The sequence below is a fragment of the Bufo bufo genome, chromosome 1 (assembly GCF_905171765.1).
Source record: "Bufo bufo chromosome 1, aBufBuf1.1, whole genome shotgun sequence".
Classification (NCBI taxonomy): Eukaryota; Metazoa; Chordata; class Amphibia; order Anura; family Bufonidae; genus Bufo; species Bufo bufo.
The window spans coordinates 523,277,150-523,299,349 of record NC_053389.1 but is presented as its reverse complement, the minus strand read 5'-3'; the positions used below and the strand labels follow the sequence as shown (position 1 = coordinate 523,299,349).

Genomic DNA, 22,200 nt, shown 5'->3' with positions numbered 1-22,200 from the left:
CCTCAAAATACATACGGTTGTGTGCATGAGCCCTGAGGTGTCAGAGAGGTATATAGATCTAGCTGCGTGACAAGCTTATGTGTTAAGGCGCCAGGAATTACTTTAACACCAGCCACATCTGTATAACCGTTTCTGCCTCCCAACTGATGAACATACAGAGACTTTCTCTATGATGTCAAGAAGCTGTACTTCCCACTGAATATCCAAAACTGATGGCCTACCATCAATGTAATATTCTGAAAATCCCTTTAAATGATACATATTAGAACTGAAGTATTGGTCTAGATCTCCATAAAAAAAAGAACTCAAAAGTAGAAAGCAAGACAGAGCTGCAAGCCAACAACTAAAAACCAAGGGAGGGAAATACCTGGCTCTCACATTACAAGCAGCTATGGATTCATCCAGCATTTACCCATCAATTGTAATTATTCATTGCAAAGTGAATATATTTTGATATTGCTATATACATGCTGGAGCAGTTTAGCATACCATAATGATGAGTCTACCATAGTTCTTACTCTCGAACAGTCACATCAATTTAGAGATTCTACTAAGAAAATAAAATTGATGCTCTCCCACATTTTATCAGTAGATGCGTCTGTAAAGCACAAAGTTCACGCCAGTTCATTCAGACTACAGCTCTGGAAATCATTACAAATGAACGATACCCAAGCTGTTCTTACAACAGTCACTTACCTTAAACTGGATGCACAGGCCTTGGATTGAGGAAATCTGCATTCATTTACATGTGTGGATATATAGAACTTGAGTTCAAGTCATCAGTCAAGTGAAAAAGACTTACTGCAAATGTAATGCTACTACTGCACGCACACAAGACCTTATTTTCAGTATATAATACAAGTTGAAGGGTAAAACTTGATAAAAAAAATAAAAGCTGCATAATTACTACCCATAAATGAGGATTCAGCTTTTAATGGCAACATTTCCCATTCACAATTGTGACAGAAATAGCGTCACAGCCACAAGTTTGTGCAGCGTTTTTTTGCAGTGCATTACTGATGAGACCGCCATTACCACTGCCTGTGCACAAACCCTTAGACAAATATACAAAATGGGTATGTGTACAAACCTGATACCCTGATATCTCGTCCTGAAACACCAGACAATTCATTCTCTTCTTTGTCTTGAATTTTTTCTCTGTAAGTAAAATTCCATAGTTATATATGGAACACAACAGAAGTGGCTTTCAACTATCGGAAGAATGACATTGGAGAGGGGCAGACTGGGAACTTAAAGTGGCCCTGGAAAAAACAAAAACTGGCCCCATGTTGTAGGCAGGTCCAAACAGACAGAAGGACAGAAGGTGGGGCAACACAATTTGATGTGCCACTAGTACCATACTGACCCAGCAGAACCGAATACCACAATGCAGCATAAGCTGCCCCTCTGTGTTGGCAGCACCAGCTCCCATGTTCTGTCCTCCTACTCCAGTTGCTTCAGGATGGCAATACAGTTGAATTCAGGAGTCAGGAGGGTACTTGCAGCCGCCAGCATGATACATAGATTAATGACACTCCAAGTGTTAGTTAACTCAGGGAGGATCAGATCATTGGCAGCTGTGAGTAAGGCCCAGGCGGCCCTCTGGGTACCGGTCCACTGGGAAGTTTCCCTGTAGGGTCTATGGTCAGTCCACCCCTGATTGCACCTGGAAAGCGTCTTGATTTGTACCCGAATGTGTGGAGCACACTTACCACACAAAATATATGAGTACGTACCACAATTTTGCTTAATTTACAACATGCTAGAAATATTAGCCCAAATTTACTGATCCTATAGATGATGTAAAGCTTAGACAGTTTGTCTAGACCTGCAGAAGATTTATTACAGGGGCTCACGCTGGATGATAAATGTGATTCAGGGACAGACACTTCTCTGACTCTATACTATCTATTGGTGTTCTTACTGAGAAATACAGTGGGATGCGAAAGTTTGGGCAACCTTGTTAATCGTCATGATTTTCCTGTATAAATCGTTGGTTGTTACGATAAAAAATGTCAGTTAAATATATCATATAGGAGACACACGCAGTGATATTTGAGAAGTGAAATGAAGTTTATTGGATTTACAGAAAGTGTGCTATAATTGTTTAAACAAAATTAGGCAGGTGCATAAATTTGGGCACTGTTGTCATTTTATTGATTCCAAAACCTTTAGAACTAATTATTGGAACTCAAATTGGCTTGGTAAGCTCAGTGACCCCTGACCTACATACACAGGTGAATCCAATTATGAGAAAGAGTATTTAAGGGGGTCAATTGTAAGTTTCCCTCCTCTTAATTTTCTCTGAAGAGTAGCAACATGGGGGTCTCAAAACAACTCTCAAAAGACCTGAAGACAAAGATTGTTCACCATCATGGTTTAGGGGAAGGATACAGAAAGCTGTCTCAGAGATTTCAGCTGTCTGTTTCCACAGTTAGGAACATATTGAGGAAATGGAAGACCACAGGCTCAGTTCAAGTTAAGGCTCGAAGTGGCAGACCAAGAAAAATCTCGGATAGACAGAAGCGACGAATGGTGAGAACAGTCAGAGTCAACCCACAGACCAGCACCAAAGACCTACAACATCATCTTGCTGCAGATGGAGTCACTGTGCATCGTTCAACCATTCGGCGCACTTTACACAAGGAGATGCTGTATGCGAGAGTGATGCAGAGGAAAGTGCCGCTTGAGGTGGGCTAAAGCACATTTGGACAAGCCAGCTTCATGTTGGAATAAGGTGCTGTGGACTGATGAAACTAAAATTGAGTTATTTGGCCATAACAAGGGGAGTTATGCATGGAGGAAAAAGAACACAGCATTCCAAGAAAAACACCTGCTACCTACAGTAAAATATGGTGGTGGTTCCATCATGCTGTGGGGCTGTGTGGCCAGTGCAGGGACTGGGAATCTTGTCAAAGTTGAGGGACGCATGGATTCCACTCAGTATCAGCAGATTCTGGAGACCAATGTCCAGGAATCAGTGACAAAGCTGAAGCTGCGCCGAGGCTGGATCTTTCAACAAGACAACGACCCTAAACACTGCTCAAAATCCACTAGGGCATTTATGCAGAGGAACAAGTACAACGTTCTGGAATGGCCATCTCAGTCCCCAGACATGAATATCATTGAAAATCTGTGGTGCGACTTAAAGAGAGCAGTCCATGCTCGGAAGCCATCAAACCTGAATGAACTAAAGATGTTTTGTAAAGAGGAATTGTCCAAAATACCTTCAACCAGAATCCAGACTCTCATTGGAACCTACAGGAAGCGTTTAGAGGCTGTAATTTCTGCAAAAGAAGGATCTACTAAATATTGATATAATTTCTTTTTTGTGGTGCCCAAATTTATGCACCTGCCTAATTTTGTTTAAACAATTATAGCACACTTTCTGTAAATCCAATACACTTAATTTCACTTCTCAAATATCACTGTGTGTGTCTCCTATATGATATATTTAACTGACATTTTTTATCGTAACAACCAACGATTTATACAGGAAAATCATGACGATTAACAAGGTTGCCCAAACTTTCGCATCCCACTGTATATTGTGACGCAATAGTGACACAAAATTTCACATATTAGGCCTTATCCCTTTCCATTGAAGCCACTCCCCTTATTGCTAAGCCCTGCCACTAGATGCGCCAAACTGCGTCAATTTGAACCATTTTTAAACAGATTTTTGGTGCAGACACATTAATAAATCTGGACCAAGGTTATTTTTAAACAACTTTTGTGACAAATGTTTGTCTAAACTTACATATTTTGCTCTGTTTTGTCACTGTGTTAAACAGTTTGTGGTGTATGTGTTGGACAAAACTATACCAGGTCCAAGGTTGTATAAAAAGTGGTGTACAATACTATAAATGTTGCATCTTCCCTTTACAACTTTATAAAACTAAATCACATATCTAGACACATTTAACAACCCATAAAATGGTGCAGGCACAGTATTCTAGGGCAAAATAGACTTAATATATCATATGTAGTCAATATAGTCCTATTATATCTGCCCCGGTATTCTAGCTGTGTGCATATTTAACACAAAAAATCTGTGTTAACAGCAGCACAAGGGTGCAATTGGCAAAACAACTATGACCAGGAATCTAAGGGTATGATCTGTTGGAGATTTGTCACAGAAATTGCTATTGACTGTTCCATTCATGTCAACAGGGATTGCAGAAAACAATGCAGAACTTACAGTAACAACCCCTTTTAGATGTATAAAACTTTGGCAATCAATCTTCCATGTGTAAATATACCCTGGACTGTGGACACACATAGGATAATCCAATGCGAGAGTTTAACAATTCCAAAAAATGAGGCATTAACATTGAAACATTTCAATGAAACAAGCATGTCAGATGAGATGACAGCAGCAGAATTATGAAGTACAAAACACTAAGTCCTACTCCTGCATCACGGAAAATGCTGATTTATTTGAATACATTTTAGCTACAAATTAAAATGGCTAGACTATTAAGATTAACAAACTGAATATATAACTACAAAAGACAAACAGTATTACATGATACTATTAAAACCAGTCAAAGCAACAGCAAATGGAACTCAAGGAAGTTCAGAATACAAGAGATACAGAATACAGTCATTATCACTTTAAAGGCTATGCACACCTTTGGAATTTTTTATTTGCATTATACTTATTTTCAGCTAATAATCTGGTCTTTATTTTAAAAAATTGAATTCTTTTTTCTGTACATAACTGAGATGCAGTATTAGCTGCCTGTAAATGTTTTTCTTTTCCGTCATCTGGGGAGCAGACGGACTCCTTATCTCTGTTCTCTGACCTTACTCATTAGAGCTCAATCCTTATCTTACTGATAAGAATGTGGCTTAAATAAGGGTTTATGACCTCTTAGTAGTTTAGAGATAAGGGTAAAATTAAAGTACCAATCACACAGCTAGAAAAACACACGACCCTTTGTGATAGAATGGCTCAATATTTTTAATAAAGGCCAATTGAAAATATGACTTTTGGCCAAAAATGAGTAAAATGAAATCATAAACAAAAATTGCCTCTAAAGCTGTACATAACCTTTAAGGATTTTAAGAGATTCCAATTCTTACTTGATTGTTACATTTGGTTAGATTCTAACAAATGGAAGTAAACATGAATATATTATGCATATTATAAGATAAAAAATGAGCAGGGACCACCACACTCCTACATCACACTGCTACCCGTCCCCATCCATAAGACGGACGTAGGTAAATCTCCATGTACGTGATATAAAGAGAGATGATATTTTATCCTAAAGGATATAGTACTGGAAACATGGAGAGTATATATCACACAGGTTCACTAGCCTCAATACCTCAGTATGCATTAATACCAAAAATAGCAGACACAAGATCCAACACTATAAGGTAACGCAAGTGTATATAGGGCTACATACCTACAGAATAGGGACAGGTGACAGGGCAATGGCGCTCCTCAACGCGCATTTCGCGTATAGTTGCTTCCTCAGGAGGAGTTAAAGACCAGGGAGGGGGAAAGCACTAATAAGGCGCCGATAGCCAATCCTGTGTCTATCATAGCGTCATGTGATTCTCTAAGAAATTCCGCGTCATCACGGCGGCGCATGACCAATCAGCGTCCGCCACGTCATGTAACTTCCGCCCTCTCCCTGAGGCCAGTGGAGGAGAGGGCGGTCACGCATTCAATGATGCTGATCGCCGTCGCCACCAACGTCCTACACAAGAGAGAGAGGGCGGAAGAAGACGTCCGGATCCAACGGTCATGCGCACAGATGCCACAAGATATGAAGAATCAATGAAGCTCCATCAATAGTACATAGTAATCTAATCCTAGTGTGTATACAATAATTTAATGTTTTCTTCACAAATACGTGGAATTCCACGTATTTGTGAAGAAAACATTAAATTATTGTATACACACTAGGATTAGATTACTATGTACTATTGATGGAGCTTCATTGATTCTTCATATCTTGTGGCATCTGTGCGCATGACCGTTGGATCCGGACGTCTTCTTCCGCCCTCTCTCTCTTGTGTAGGACGTTGGTGGCGACGGCGATCAGCATCATTGAATGCGTGACCGCCCTCTCCTCCACTGGCCTCAGGGAGAGGGCGGAAGTTACATGACGTGGCGGACGCTGATTGGTCATGCGCCGCCGTGATGACGCGGAATTTCTTAGAGAATCACATGACGCTATGATAGACACAGGATTGGCTATCGGCGCCTTATTAGTGCTTTCCCCCTCCCTGGTCTTTAACTCCTCCTGAGGAAGCAACTATACGCGAAACGCGCGTTGAGGAGCGCCATTGCCCTGTCACCTGTCCCTATTCTGTAGGTATGTAGCCCTATATACACTTGCGTTACCTTATAGTGTTGGATCTTGTGTCTGCTATTTTTGGTATTAATGCATACTGAGGTATTGAGACTAGTGAACCTGTGTGATATATACTCTCCATGTTTCCAGTACTATATCCTTTAGGATAAAATATCATCTCTCTTTATATCACGTACATGGAGATTTACCTACGTCCGTCTTATGGATGGGGACGGGTAGCAGTGTGATGTAGGAGTGTGGTGGTCCCTGCTCATTTTTTATCTTATAATATGCATTATGTATGTCTTTTATGGATATTGAATAAAATTGATTTGTATTTTCTCATACCGGTGTGTCAAGCACTCTTTTTCTTTATTGTGGTATTATGTAATAGCGGGAGTGTACCGTTTATTTTCAAGACCGCAGGTGATTTAATGAATATATTATATTATACCTACATATGCCCACGTAAGTTAAAAACAAACTTTGCTCCACAATATATATTAACCCACAACAAGGAAAATTGAGCACGCCAAGATATAAAAATCTCACTTATTTTATTAGTCGAAAAATCACAACTTTTGGACTAATAAAATACGTGAGATTTTTATATCTTGGCCTGCTCGATTTTCCTTGTTGTGGTTTAAAGAATATATTATATTGAAAGACTAACTGATGATATCAAGCTACATTGTGAACCCACATGGAAAAATATTGAGAACTTGAGATCTAAAATGCACAGAAATATAAGCTAATAATAAAAACGTAGAAAACAAATTTATACCGGATTCTACACTGTTTTATGAATGCATTGATGCAGGAAAGATACTAGACTTGTGACCATGTTTTATTTTAAAGGGGTTTTCCAGTACTTAGATATTGATTGCCTATCCTCAGGATAGGTCATCAATATCAGATCGATGCAGATCCGATGCTATTTGAGACAACCACCAATCAAGTAAATGGGAGCTGGGTTGCAGTATGCTGATGCCGCAAACTAGAGATAAGTGAATCTAAGTTGACGAAGTGGAATTTCAGGAAAAATTTGATTCGCACCGAATCCGAATTTCCTCACGCTTAGTGGTGACGAATCAAATTTTTTCCTAAAATGGCTTCTGCACATGTTAGGACATGGAGCAAGGAACTCTGGGAACGAGGGATCACCCATAATGCCATGCATGCAGCCAATCAGCAGTCAGCCAGGCCTGTGATGTCACAGTCCTATAAATAGCCTCAGCCATCTTGGATTCAGCTATTTTCCAGTGTACTTAGTGCAGGGAGAGACGTCAGCAGGCGCTAGGGACAGTGGTAGAAAATACTTTAAAACTTTTATTTTGCTATATAGAAGTTCAGGGAAAGGATAGGGAGGAATAATTCCACAGTATTGAAGCCGAACAGGGTTCAGTAGGGGAGTTTACAGCCTGGGTAATAGGAACAATCTTATTACACCTTGCTGCACTGACTGGGGATCCAAATTTTCATTATACAGCTTTGTAACTCCAGCAAACCGTTCTCGTTATTGGGGTGCAAGTGCTGTGTGATACAGCCATTAACAGGGTTTATTACAAGGAAATATTTCTACATCTTATTTACCCTTGTGCCGTGCAGTTATATGTTCTAAAGCAGGCATGCTAAACCTGCGGCTCTCCAGCTGTTGTAAAACTACAACTCCCACAATGCCCTGCTGTAGGCTGTTCAGGCATGCTGGGAGTTGTAGTTTTGCAACAGCTGGAGGGCCGCAGGTTGAGCATGCCTTTTCTAAAGCATTTTTTGGCTTGTATTAGTGGAGAAAAAAGGGCTTATTAGCTGTTGTGTGGTGAAGTGAGAAAATTACAGCCCTTTATGGCATGTATTAGTGGCAAAAAATATATATATTATTTGCTGTTCAGCAGTGCAGTTATATGTTCTAAAGCCCTTTTTGGCGTGTATTAGTGGCAAGAAAATATACACTCACCTAAAGAATTGTTAGGAACACCATACTAATACGGTGTTGGACCCCCTTTTGCCTTCAGAACTGCCTTAATTCTACGTGGCATTGATTCAACAAGGTGCTGATAGCATTCTTTAGAAATGTTGGCCCATATTGATAGGATAGCATCTTGCAGTTGATGGAGATTTGAGGGATGTACATCCAGGGCACGAAGCTCCCGTTCCACCACATCCCAAAGATGCTCTATTGGGTTGAGATCTGGTGACTGTGGGGGCCATTTTAGTACATTAAACTCATTGTCATGTTCAAGAAACCAATTTGAAATGATTCAAGCTTTGTGACATGGTGCATTATCCTGCTGGAAGTAGCCATCAGAGTATGGGTACATGGTGGTCATGAAGGGATGGACATGGTCAGAAACAATGCTCAGGTAGCCTGTGGCATTTAAACAATGCCCAATTGGCACTAAGGGGCCTAAAGTGTGCCCAGAAAACATCCCCCACACCATTACACCACCACCACCAGCCTGCACAGTGGTAACAAGGCATGATGGATACAGGTTCTCATTCTGTTTACGCCAAATTCGGACTCTACCATTTGAATGTCTCAACAGAAATCGAGACTCATCAGACCAGGCAACATTTTTCCAGTCTTCAACAGTCCAATTTTGGTGAGCTTGTGCAAATTGTAGCCTCTTTTTCCTATTTGTAGTGGAGATGAGTGGTACCCAGTGGGGTCTTCTGCTGTTGTAGCCCATCCGCCTCAAGGTTGTGCGTGTTGTGGCTTCACAAATGCTTTGCTGCATACCTCGGTTGCAATGAGTGGTTATTTCAGTCAACGTTGTTCTTCTATCAGCTTGAATCAGTCGGCCCATTCTCCTCTGACCTCTAGCATCAACAAGGCATTTTCGCCCACAGGACTGCCGCATACTGGATGTTTTTCCCTTTTCACACCATTCTTTGTAAACCCTAGAAATGGTTGTGCGTGAAAATCCGAGTAACTGAGCAGATTGTGAAATACTCAGACCAGCCCGTCTGGCACCAACAACCATGCCACGCTCAAAATTGCTTAAATCACCTTTCTTTCCCATTCTGACATTCAGTTTGGAGTTCAGGAGATTGTCTTGACCAGGACCACCCCCCTAAATGCATTGAAGCAACTGCCATGTGATTGGTTGACTAGATAATTGCATTAATGAGAAATAGAACAGGTGTTCCTAATAATTCTTTAGGTGAGTGTATATTATTTGCCGTTCAGCGGTGCAGTTATATGTTCTAAAGCCCTTTTTGGCGTGTATTAGTGGCAAAAAAATAGATATTTGCTGTTCAGCAGTGCAGTTACATGGTCTAAAGCCGTCTTTGGCGTGTATTTGTGGAAAAAGGGCTTATTAGTGTGGTGCAGTGAGAAAATTACAGCCCTTTTTGGCATGTAATAGTGGCAAAAAAATATATATTTGCCATTCAGCGGTGCAGTTATATGTTCTAAAGCCCTTTTTGGTGTATTTTAGTGGCAAAAAAATATATATTATTTGCTGTTCAGCGGTGCAGTTATATAATCTAAAGCCTTTTGTGGAGTGTATAAGTGGAAAAAAGTAAGGGCCTATTTGCCATTCAGCGGTGCAGTTATATGTTCTAAAGCACTTTTTGGCGTATTTTAGTGGCAAAAAAAATATATATTTGCCGTTCAGCGGTGCAGTTAACCATTCTAAAGCCCTTTTTGGCGTGTATTAGTGGGCAAAAAATATATATTATTTGCCGTTCAGCAGTGCAGTTATATGTTCTAAAGCCTTCTTTGGCGTGTATTAGTGGAAAAAAGGGCTTATTAGTGTGGTGAAGTGAGAAAATTACAGCCCTTTTTGGCGTATATTAGTGGCAAAAAATATATATTTGCCATTCAGCGGTGCAGTTATATGTTCTAAAGCCCTTTTTGGCGTGTATTAGTGGCACAAAAAAATAGTTTGTCGTTGTGTGGTAAAGTGAGAAAATGACAGCCCTTTTTGGCGTGTATTAGTGGCAAAAAAATATATATTTTCCGTGCAGCGGTGCAGTTATATGTTCTAAAGCCTTTTGTGGCGTGTATAGGTGGAAAAAAGTAAGGGCCTATTTGCCATTCAGCTGTGCAGTTATATGTTCTAAAGAATTCTTTGGCGTGTATTAGTGGGAAAAAAGGGCTTATTAGCTGTTGTGTGGTGAAGTGAGAAAATTACAAACTTTTTTGGGGTGTTTTAATTTCCTTTTTATTTATTTACTAGCAGAAGGACCCGGCTTCGCACGGGTATATTTCATTTAATGTTTGTGTGTGTCGACAGTATATCGACAGTATCCACAATAACAGTGATATCTACAGTACCCCGCCCCTTCAACAGTGACCTCCACAACGGCCTGCCCCCTTAAAAGTAACATCCACAGCGCCCTCCCCTTTAACAGTGACCTCCACAGCGGCCACCCATTTATTAGTGACCTCCACAGTACCCCGTCTCGTTAACAGCGATTTCCACAATAACCCGCCCCCTCAACAGTGATCTCTACAGAGCTCTGTTCCCTTAAAATGTGACCTCCACAAACCCCGCCCCCTTAAAAGTGTACAGCACACAGCACCCCGCTTCTTAACACTGACCTCCATAGTGGACCACCCCTTAACTGTGACCTCCACAGTTCACTATCCCCTTAACAGAGACCTCCACCGTGCCCGCCCCTTTAACAGTGACCTTCACAGCATCCCGTACCCTTATCAGTGACCTCCACAGCATCCTGCCCCCTTAACAGTGACCTCCTCAGTAGCCCACCCCTTTAACAGTGACCCTCACAGCAGCCGCTCCTTTATTAGTGACCTCCACAGTACCCCATTTCCTTAACAGTGATTTTCACAACACCCCGTCCCCTTAACAGTGGCCTCTACAGCAATCTGCCACTTAACACTGATCTCCACAGCGGACCATCCCTTAACTGTGACCTCTACAGCAGCACTACGCTCCCTTAACAGTGTCATCCAAGTGCCCTGCCCCTTTAAACCTGACCTGCAGCAGTGAAGAAAAATGGCTGGGTTGTTATGGAAACCTGGTGTAAAACTGTGTGTATGTGGAGACTAAGGGCCTGCGAGCTTCTATTGGCTGATAAGGGTCATGTGACCAGGCTTCTATTGGCTAATGCATTTTTTGGGAATATCTCACACAGGGATGTACTTTTGAACAGCTCACAGTCAGACAGCAGCACTGTGCTGTTTGAGCGTGAGCTGCAGGGAGAAAGTCACCCTCCCTCCCACCCCTGCAGCTGACATAAGTTGATTTTTACCTTAATTTTTTTAATCCCTGTCGGTTGTGGAGTGGGAGGTGGCGTGGCTTCGTAGGACATGGGGTCAGAGTTTTTTAAGTCTGTCTTTTGAGGGTGACCTCCACAGCACTACACTCCCTTAACAGTGTCATCCATAGCGCCCTGTCCCTTTAAAGATGACCTGCAGCAGTGAAGAAAAATGGCTGGGTTGTTATGGAAACCTGGAGCTGTGTGTATGTGAAGACTAAGGGCCTGCAAACTTCTATTGGCTGATAAGGGACATGTGACCGTGTGTATGGCAGTTGGGATATGAAGAGAAAGACTTGCAGGTTTGTATAGGCTAATGCAGGTCATTTTTGAGAGCTGTGACCCCCACAAGATTTCTTTCCAGGTAGCAAGGGATGTGTATACCAAGTTTCGATGAAATCGATGGTTGCGTTTTTTGAGTGATCGCGGAACATACATACACACATACATACATATATACGTCCTTTATATTTACAGATTTGATCTGACAGTATGTCAGACAGAGAAGTGCCAGGCCCTGCACAGGGAAGTGGCAGAGGCCTAAATGTTTCTGGCGCAGGCACAGGTCGCAGCAGAGTAAGAGGGAGTGGCAGCAGGAGTCGCAGCGAGAGGCCTGAGCTCCCGGTGTCATCTAGTGGTCGTGTCCTGACCAGCAACCCAGCGGTTCTTGAATGTTTGACTCGGTCATCCACTTCGTCCCAAGTGACATCAGACACCCACAGCCAAGAGTCGATGGGTTCGTCAGACACAACCCTTAGTTCGCATGGCCCGGGATCAGGCCCTGTGCCCTCACCTGTCCTCAACCTGCCTCTGTCCTTTTCTGTTCCCTCAGCCAGACAAGTATAATATGCTGTGGGCTCAGCTCCACTATACAGCGATACAGCGAGGACGAGCAACTAGAGAACAGTCAGCAGCTACCGGCCAGCCAAAAATGTGGAGGAGACATCCGCCGCTTCCTCCAGTAGGTGCGCAAGTAGTGATGAGGAGAGTGGCGTGGGAGATGGTATTGCGAGCGGTCAGGCTCCTGACCAAGAGACCGTTGAGGAGGACATCAGTGACGTGCAGACAGTACTCGATCATGATGATGTAGCTGATTGCACTTGGGAGCCGGGTGAATTAGGGGCTTCATCATCATTGGGAAAATGAGGCAGCTGCGTGAGGCAGCAGGGTGGCAGCAGGTGCCCGGGGTAGACCGCATGCTTCGCAGGAGCCTACCTGCCCGGAAAGTAGTGGTGCAGGGGTTCACGGAAGCAGCGGTGGTAGCAGTCAGTCAGTGCGGAGTGTTGGGGGAAAAATCACCTACTCGGCGGTGTGATCGTTTTTTGTTAAGCTGCCGGAGAAGGTGAACATGGCCATTTGTAGAATCTGTGGGCAGAAGGTGAAGCATGGCCAGGGTGCCAATGTTGGCACCACGGCCCTGTGTCAAAATATGCAGCGGCTGCGTCACCATAAAGTGGCCTGGGAGAACCGTGGCTCCGATGTGGTGGTCCAGCCTGCCACAGCAACCGCTGCATCACTCAGTGGCATGCACCCAATTTCAGGCAGTCAAGGCTCCATCATCTCAGCCGAAGGGAGCTGTCTGTCCTTCCCATAATCTGCTGGTCTGATGCTCTTGCTCCTCCTCCTTGTCAGTCATACCGTCAGCAATCGATCACCGAAGCGATTGCCAAGAGACAACAGTATGCATGCACTCATCCAATGTGCTCCTGGCCAAGTTGCTGGTGTTGCACCCTCCCTTTCCAAGTGGTGGACTCTGCACCTTTCAGAGAACTGATGGCTTGTGCCGAGCCAAGATGGAGACTCCCAAGCCGTCATTTCTTTGCCAAAAGGCAGTACCAGCCCTGCACACGTATGTAGAACCGAAGATGGGCCAGTCCTTGAGCCTGTCGGTGTCTGCCAAAGTGCACGGCTGCGCCGACGTGTGGAGCTGTGACTTCCGTCAGGGACAATAAATGTCCTTTACGGCCCACTGGGTGAATGTGGTTCCTGCACAGCCACACCAGCAACTTGGCCAGGTGACGCCGCTTCTGCCTCCACGTTCTCACGCCGTTGGTCCTGCGACAATGTCCACCTCTGCCTCCTCATCCTCCACCGTGTCCTCAGGCTACACTGCAGGGACAATTCACAGTGCCCTTCAAGCATACCACATGTGCAGGGCACGACGGTGTCATGCTGTTCTGCACCTCGTTTGCCTGGGCGAACGGAGTCACACAGGGGAGGAACTGCTCCGTGTCCTTCATCAAGAAATCGAATCGCCATGGTGACCGACAATGGGAAGAATATGGTGTTCGGCGCTGCGTCAAGGAGGGCTGAGCCATGTGCCCTGCATGGCGCACGTGTTTAATCTGGTTGTCAAGCAGTTCCTGAAGTCTTCCACCCATCTGCATGACATCCTAAAAATGACCAGGAAACTTTGCATGCACTTCAGCCACTCGTACACTGCAAAGCACACCCTCCTTGAGCTGCAGCGGCAGTACGACATCCCCTAACATAGGCTGATATGCGATGTTTCCACCCGTTGGAATTCCACCCTCTATGTTGGACCGACTGTTGCTCCATCAGCAGCAACTTGAGTCTAGAGTCGCTGATGAGCAGCTTTCTTCACTCGCCTAGTGAAAAAACTACTCACCAGCAGCAGAAGCTGGACCTGAAGCAGCACCTGAACCAGCAGGTGGTGGCATACTTGGACAGCATCCTGCCACTCCACATTGAAGATCCACTGGACTACTGGGCAACCAAACTGGATTTGTGCCCTGGAAAAGCTGTCTTGCCCGGCCAGTAGTGTGGCATCAGAGCGGGCGTTTAGTACGGCGGGGGCCATACAGTAGTTACCTCAAGAAGAACTCGTCTGTCCAGCCAAAATGTGGAGAGAATGACCTTCGTCAAGATGATTCAGGTGTGGATCAGCCAGGATTTCCACTCACCCATGCCTGATGCATCAGACTAGATCATCCATGGTGTCACACCAACACTTTGACAAAAGAGACCGGTTTATTCTGGCTACCTGCTTCAGTTACTATTCTGATGCTGCCACCCGCCTGATGCCACACATCTGATGCCAAGTAGTGTTGATCGAGCACCAAAGTGCTTGGATGCTCGAGTAGAACACTTTGTGATGCTCGCGTGTTCTACAGAGCACCCGAGCACAAGGGAAGTCAATGGGAGAACCTGAGCATTAAACCAGGCACCCCCTGCTCTGAAGAGGGGAGGGTGTCTGGTTCACATGAAAAGGTCAGAAATTTATGGAAACACCACTGAAATGGTTCGGGAACAGCATGGGGAGGATGTCTGGATGCATCTTGGACTCCCAGGTCGCTGCTGGGAACGATGTTGTCCGAGTAGTATGGCAGTTTTACAGACTGACAAAAATATGCACAAAACCGAAGATAAAATCTATTTTTGAGGAAAAATTGTTAGGAAACATTCTTTCCTGTATATTTACTTGTATATAAAGTGCAAGTGCTGCCAAATATTACAAGGAAGAGGCACTCCGATACAACCTGTATATTACATAAAGGAGGGCCTCATTCACATTGTGGTACAATTGTTCAGGTAGTGGGACTCCTACACTCATAAGAGCTACTAAACTGGTACATGGATTGCAGGATAAAACTTACCAGGAAAGATTAAAGGACCTTAACATGTATAGCTTGGAAGAAAGACGAGACAGAGGGGATATGATAGAAACTTTTAAATACATAAAGGGAATAAACAAGGTAAAAGAGGAGAGAATATTTAAAAGAAGAAAAACTGCTACAAGAGGACATAGTTTTAAATTAGAGGGGCAAAGGTTTAAAAGTAATATCAGGAAGTATAGCCTTCCTGCAGAAGTTGTAGCTGCAAATACAGTGAAGGAGTTTAAGCATGCATAGAATAGGCATAAGGCCATCCTTCATATAAGATAGGGCCTAGGGCTATTTCTAGTATTCAGTATATTGGGCAGACTAGATGGGCCAAATGGTTCTTATCTGCCGACACATTCTATGTTTCTATAAAGCCTATGCATTAAGTGAAATGGCTGCCAAAAATTACAAGGAACTACAATACACCCTTTATTACATATAAAGGAGGGCATCACACACACCCTTGAAAAATTATGATTGCTGGTCTGCTGGTGACTCTCTAAAACATTACACTATCACTTGGCCTAAATAGGCTAATTTCCTATCTTATCCCAGATATTAAAACTTAACTTTTACTCTTAATGTGAAATACTAAGTGAGCACAAACAAAGGTGGTTAAAACTAAACGGTAACCATAGTTATTTATGGCACAGAGGTGCTGTATTGATTGCAAACGGCAGCTAGGACTGCACTTTCCTAATGCTGTCACACTTTCTATAACAGCGTTGCTATACACTGTCACTCTGAGAGTTGGAATTAGCGCACTCATACAAGCGCAACCTAACTCATGCCCCCCAACATGTTTCACCAGCTAATCTGGCTTCATCCGGGGTAACGGGCAGAGATTACTCCTGATGAAGCCAGATTAGCAGGTGAAACATGTTGGGGGGCATGAGGTTTTAAAGAGGACCTTTCACCGATCCTGACATTGTGCACTGAGTATCATGACATATACAGCGGCGCCCAGGGATCTCACTGGGTACTATTATCCCTGGGCGCCACTCCGTTCTCCCGTTATGTCCTCCGGTATGTTCGGGGACATGGTTATAGTAGGCGTAGTCTGCCCTTGTTCTGCGGGCGTCTCCTTCTCCTAGGCTGTAGCGCTGGCCAATCGCAGTGCTAGCGCTACAGCCTAGGAGAAGGAGACGCCCGCAGAACAAGGGCAGACTCCGCCTACTATAACCAAGTCCCCGAACATACCGGAGGACATAACGGGAGAACGGAGCGGCGCCCAGGGATAATAGTAAGTGCAGTGAGATCCCTGGGCGTCGCTGTATATGTCATGATACTTTGTGCACAATGTCAGGATCGGTGAAAGGTCCTCTTTAAGTTCTGGTCACCATTGTATGAGTGTGCGAATTCAGACTCTCAGAGTGACAGTGTATAGCAACGCTGTTATAGAAAGTGTGACAGCATTGGGAAAGTGCAGTCCCAGCTGCCGTTTGCAATCAATACAGCACCTCTGCGCCATAAATAACTATGGTTACCAGTTAGTTTTAACCACCTTTGTTTGTGCTCACTTAGTATTTCACATTAAGAGTTAGCTTTACAGTATCATATGTGTTTTAACAATGAGTTAGTAAAAGTTAATTTTTAATACCTGAGATAAGATAGGAAATTAGCCTATTTAGGCCAAGTGATAGTGCTTTGAAATTCCTTTCCCAGTTACGGGTCGCCATTAATTTTGGCCTCTAAAACAATAGGGGCGAGGGCCTGCTGCTGATCTGACCATCTAAAACATTAGGGGTGAGGGTCTGCTGCTGAGCTGACCATCAAAAAAATTATGGTTGAGGGTCTGCTGCTGAGCTGACTCTCTAAAACATTAGGGGCGAGGGCCTGCTGCTGATCTGACCATCAAAAAAATTATGGTTGAGGGTCTGCTGCTGAGCTGACCATCGAAAGAATTATGGTTGAGGGTCTGCTGGTGAGCTGACCCTCTAAAACATTAGGGGCGAGAGCCTGCTGCCGAGCTGACCATCTAAAACATTTAGGGACGAGGGCCTGCTGCTGAGCTGACCATCTGAAACATTAGGGGTGAGGGTCTGCTGCTGAGCTGACCATCTAAAACATTAGGGGTGAGGGTCTGCTGCTGAGCTGACTCTCTAAAACATTAGCGGCTAGTGCCTGCTGCTGATCTGACATCTAAAACATTATGGGCGAGGACCTGCTGCTGAGCTGACCATCTAAAACATTAGGGGCGAGGGCCTGCTGCTGATCTGACCATGGAAAAAAATATGGGCGAGGGCCTGCTACTGAGCTGACCATCTAAAACATTAGGGGTGAGGGTCTGCTGCTGAGCTGACCATAGAAAAAATTATGGTTGAGGGGTTGGTGCTGAGCTAACCATGGAAAAAAATATGGTTGAGGGCCTGCTGCTGAGCTGACCATCAAAAAAATTATGGTTGAGGGCCTGCTGCTGAGCTGACCCTCTAAAACATTTGGAGCGAGGGCAGCCTAATAAGTATGTTGATATGAGAAAAGGTAGATTGAACCATATACCCTTTTTTGTGGTGGAAGGGGTGCATGGGAATACAGTGTATTCAATACACCATAAAAGCCACATTTAAAGTGCCTTTATGATCAGCCGCTTTCATCTGGTGGAGTAGAGAAGTCAAAAGCAATCCAGGCCTTGTTTATTTTGATAAGAGTCAACCTGACAGCATTTTCAGTTGACAGTCGGATGTGCTTATGAGTTATTATGCCCCCAGCAGCACTAACGCTCTGACAAAACGCTGGCGGCAGGGCAGGCCAGCACCTCCATGGCGTAGAGCGCCAGTTCGTGCCACGTGTCCAGCTTGGACACCCAATAGTTGTTAAGCACAGAGGGATCATTGAGGACGCTGACACGGTCTGCTACGTACTCCTTCACCATCTTCCAAAACTTTTCTCTCCTTGTGACACTAGGCCACGCATCAGGGTGAGGTTGCTGGCGGGTGTCATGAAACTGTCCCAGGCCTTGGAGAGTGTTGTCTTGCCTCTGTTAGAACTTCTGTGTGTTCCCCTCGTCTCCCCTCCTCGGTTGCCCAAGGAACTACGTACTCTGCTGCCAGCGTTGTCAGCTGGAAATTTTTGGAGCAATTTTTTCACAAGGGCCTTCTGGTATTGCACCATTTTGCTAGTCATCTCCACCACAGGAATGAGATATGAGCAGTCCTCTTTGTAGTGGGGGTTGACAAGGGTGAACAACCAGTAATCTGTGATGGCCAAAATGCGTATAACGCGAGGGTCACGGGAAAGGCAGCATAACATAAAGTCAGCCGTGTGTGCCAGAGTCCAAACAGACAAGACTTCGCTGTCCTCATCAGGAGGATGACTCTCAATCTCCTCATCCTCTTCCTCCTCATTGGCCCATCCACGCTGAACAGATGGAATAAACCTGCTGTGGGTACTACCCTCTGTAGCGGAGGCAACCGTCTCCTGCTCCTCCTCCTCCTCCTCATCATCTTATTCGGGCTGAGAAGACGAACGGAGGGTGGGCTGGCTATCACCCTGTGTACTGTCTTACCCCATTTCCACCTCTTCCACATGCAAAGTGTCCTCCTTCATTGTGAGCAGTGAGCGTTTCAGTAGACAAAGAAGTGGGATGGTTACACTGATAATAGCGGCATCGCCGCTCACCATCTGTGTTGATTCCTCAAAGTTGCGTAAAACCTCACAGAGGTCAGACATCCATGCCCACTCGTCGCTTGTGAAGAGCGGAAGCTGACTGGAAAGGTGACGACCATGTTGTAGCTGGTATTCCCCTACTGCCCTCTGCTGCTCACAAAGCCTGGCCAACATGTGGAACATAGAGTTCCAGCGCGTGCTCAGTCGGTGAGCTGGCAATTGCAAGTGCTGCTGCAGCGCTGCCAGACCGGCGGCAGCTGTAGATGACTTTCGGAAATGGGCACACAGGCGGTGCACCTTCACCAGTAGCTCAGGCAAATTGGGGTAGGTTTTGAGAAACCGCTGAACCACTAAATTGTACACGCGTGCTAGGCATGATATGTGTATGAGCTTGCCGAGCTTCAAAGCCGCCACTAAGTTACGGCAATTATCAGACACAACCATGCCTAGTTCTAGGCTGAGTGGCGAGAGAGAGTCTGGTCCCTTAGACTAAGCCACAGCTCTGCGGCGGTGTGCTGTTTGTCACCTAAACATATTAGTTTCAGCACGGCCTGTGGAGGAGGAGAAGGGGGGTTGCAGCCACTAATGTAGGTGGTGGCGGAAATCCTGATGGAACTAGGGCCCGCACCTGTGCCATCCCAGGGTACAACTCGCTCCCGGCCTCCACAACGTTCACCCAGTGTGCCATCAGGGAAATGTAGCATCCCTGGCCATCAGGCGGAAAGCCTCAGTGTCCACAAGCCTAAATGGCAAAATTTCCAGAGCCAGCAATTTGGAAAGGTGCGCATTTAGTGCTGTGGCCTATGGGTGGGTGGCTGGGTATTTGCACTTGTGTTCTAAGGCCTGGGGTATGGACATCTGTACGCTGCGCTGGGACTCAGAAGTGGATGTGTTAGCTGATGGTGCTTGCAAAGGTCCAGGTGCAGGGCGGGAGGCATCCGGGTCTCCGTCTTGGACAGGGGATTGGCCAGCATGTAACACCGGGAAAGAGGAGGCAGTGGTGTGACCCGCAGACACTGATTGTGGACCCAGGCATTCGGCCCACCTATTAGGGTGCTTTAATGCCATGTGGCGGATCATGCTGGTGGTGGTGAGGTTGCTAGTGTTCACACCCCAGCTCATTTTGGTACGGCACAGGTTGCAAATGACATTTCATTTATCGTCCGCACTTTCCTCAAAAAAGTGCCAGACTGCGGAACACCTACCCCTTGGCAAGGGAGATTGCTGCAAGGGGGTGCTTCAGAGAACAGTTGCGGGCCTGTTTGGTGTGGCCTGCCTTCTCCCTTTTGCCACCCCACTGCCCCTTCCAGCCTGTTGTGGTGTCCTGCGTTGCCCTGCAAACTGGGACATGAAGCTAGGTATTGTGGATGAGTGTTTCTTGTGCTCTTGCAGCAGGCACAGTGTTACTGTGCCTAGGGCCACGGCCTCTGCGTGCACCATCAGCAGCACGGCCACTTCCCCGTCCCTTACTGCTCGCCTTTTGCATATTAAATGGTATATATGCTTGCAAGTATGTCACACGTACACTAGCGCAGGTTTTGTAAGTGTATGCGCAAATAAATTAAACTGAATGTCACTGATATTTAGGATGCGCAAACGTTATATAGGAGATGTAGCGCAGGTAATGTCACTGTGACTAGCGGCTAATAAAAAATGACAGGGAATGTTACAGCTATTTGGGATGCGCAAACGTTATACAGGAGATGTAGCGCAGGTAATGTCGCTGCTGTCACCAGCGGCTAATAAAAAATTACAGGGAATATCACTTATATTTATGATGCGCAAACGTTATACAGGAGATGTAACGCAGGTAATGTCGCTGCTGTCACCAGCGGCTAATAAAAAATTACAGGGAATGTCACAGCTATTTGGGATGCGCAAACAGGAGATGTAGCGCAGGTAATGTAACTGTCCGCAGCGGACACCGTCTACGGAAAAAGTACACTGGATGTCACAGATATTTTTTGTATGCGCAAACGTTATACAGGAGATGTAGCGCAGATAATGTCGCTGTCCGCAGAACCTACGGAAAAAGTACACGGGATGTCACAGATATTTTTAGTATGCGCAAACGTTATACAGGAGATGTAGCGCAGGTAATGTCACTGTCCGCAGCGGACACCGTCTACGGAAAAAGTACACTGGCTGTCACAGATATTTTTAGGCTGCGCACATGTTACACAGGAGATGTAGTGCAAATAATGTCGCTGTCTGCAGCGGCCAAACAATTGCAAGCTATTAAGCGCAGGTTGCGCTAAAAAATATATATTGCTGCCAGATACAACAATAGTCCTTAAAAGGACTTTTGGGTCTCTAACAGCAACCCTGCCTAACAAAAAAATACAATTCAATTCCCTACACTATCTGTCCCTTATACAGCACAGCTCTCCCTGACTAAGATTGGCCAAACCACGTGTCCAGCCAGCCAATCACTGTAATGCCAGTAACCAACATGGCTACGACATTACAGTGAATAACAGTATTTACCTGCATGTTTATTGGCTGCGTAGCAGCCAACAAAAGTGCGGGGAGGAGACTCGAGCATCGCGCTTGAGCACACGCGGTATTCGGCCAAACACACTGGTGTTCGGCCGAGCATGCTCGATCAACACTAATGCCAAGTGCTCCTTCTTTCACCCACCATCTTCAGCTGGTACTGGTATTGCCACCCACCTCCCCACTCTGTCACCGGGTCACTCTGTGGTCTCCTGATGCTGCTGCCACCTCCACACTATGTCACCTTGTCACTCTGTGGTCTCCTGATGCTGCTGCCACCTCCAGACTATGTCACCTTGCCACTCTGTGGTCTCCTGATGCTGCTCACTATGTCACCTTGCCACTTTGTGGTCTCCTGATGCTGCTGCCACCTCCACACTATGTCACCTTGCCACTCTGTGGTCTCCTGATGCTGCTGCTACCTCAACACTATGTCACCTTGCCACTCTGTGGCCACCTGATGCTGCTGCAGCCACCTCCACAATGTCATTATGCCACCCTGTGGCCTCCTCCTCATGCTGCTGCCACCTCCACACTGTCATTGTGCCACCCTGTGGCCCCCTCCTGATGCTGCTGCCCTCACCTCCACACTCTGTCATTGTGCCACTCTGTGGCCTCCTCATGCTGCTACTTCAACACTATGTCATTTTGTCACTTTGGCCTCCTCATGCTGCTGCTGCCACCTCCACACTGTCATTGTGCCACCCTGTGGCCTCCTCCTGATGCTGCTGCTGCCGCCACCTCCACACTCTGTCATTGTGCCACTCTGTGGCCTCCTGATGCTGCTGCTTCCACCTCCACACTGTCATTGTGCCACTCTGTGGCCTCCCCCTGATGCTGCTGCCACCTCCAGACTCTGTGATTGGGCCACTCTGTGGTCTCCTCATGCTGCTTCCACCTCCCCACTATGTCATAGGGCTACTCTGTGTATTTCC

At 45.4% G+C, this 22,200-nt stretch overlaps 1 protein-coding gene across 3 annotated transcripts in view; it reads right to left on the bottom strand.

The window, feature by feature from the left end:
• The window catches only part of CPED1 (cadherin like and PC-esterase domain containing 1), a 463,541-nt gene that overhangs the window by 263,501 nt on the left and 177,840 nt on the right, over positions 1-22,200 (bottom strand). For all 3 annotated transcript variants that reach the window (XR_005774778.1, XR_005774791.1, XM_040411583.1), the window contains exon 12: positions 1,091-1,158. Coding sequence is in view for 1 of the 3 variants with exons in the window: in XM_040411583.1 (XP_040267517.1) it covers positions 1,091-1,158 (68 nt within the window). In the remaining 2 variants the exon portion in view is untranslated. The remainder of the gene's footprint in view (positions 1-1,090; positions 1,159-22,200) is intronic.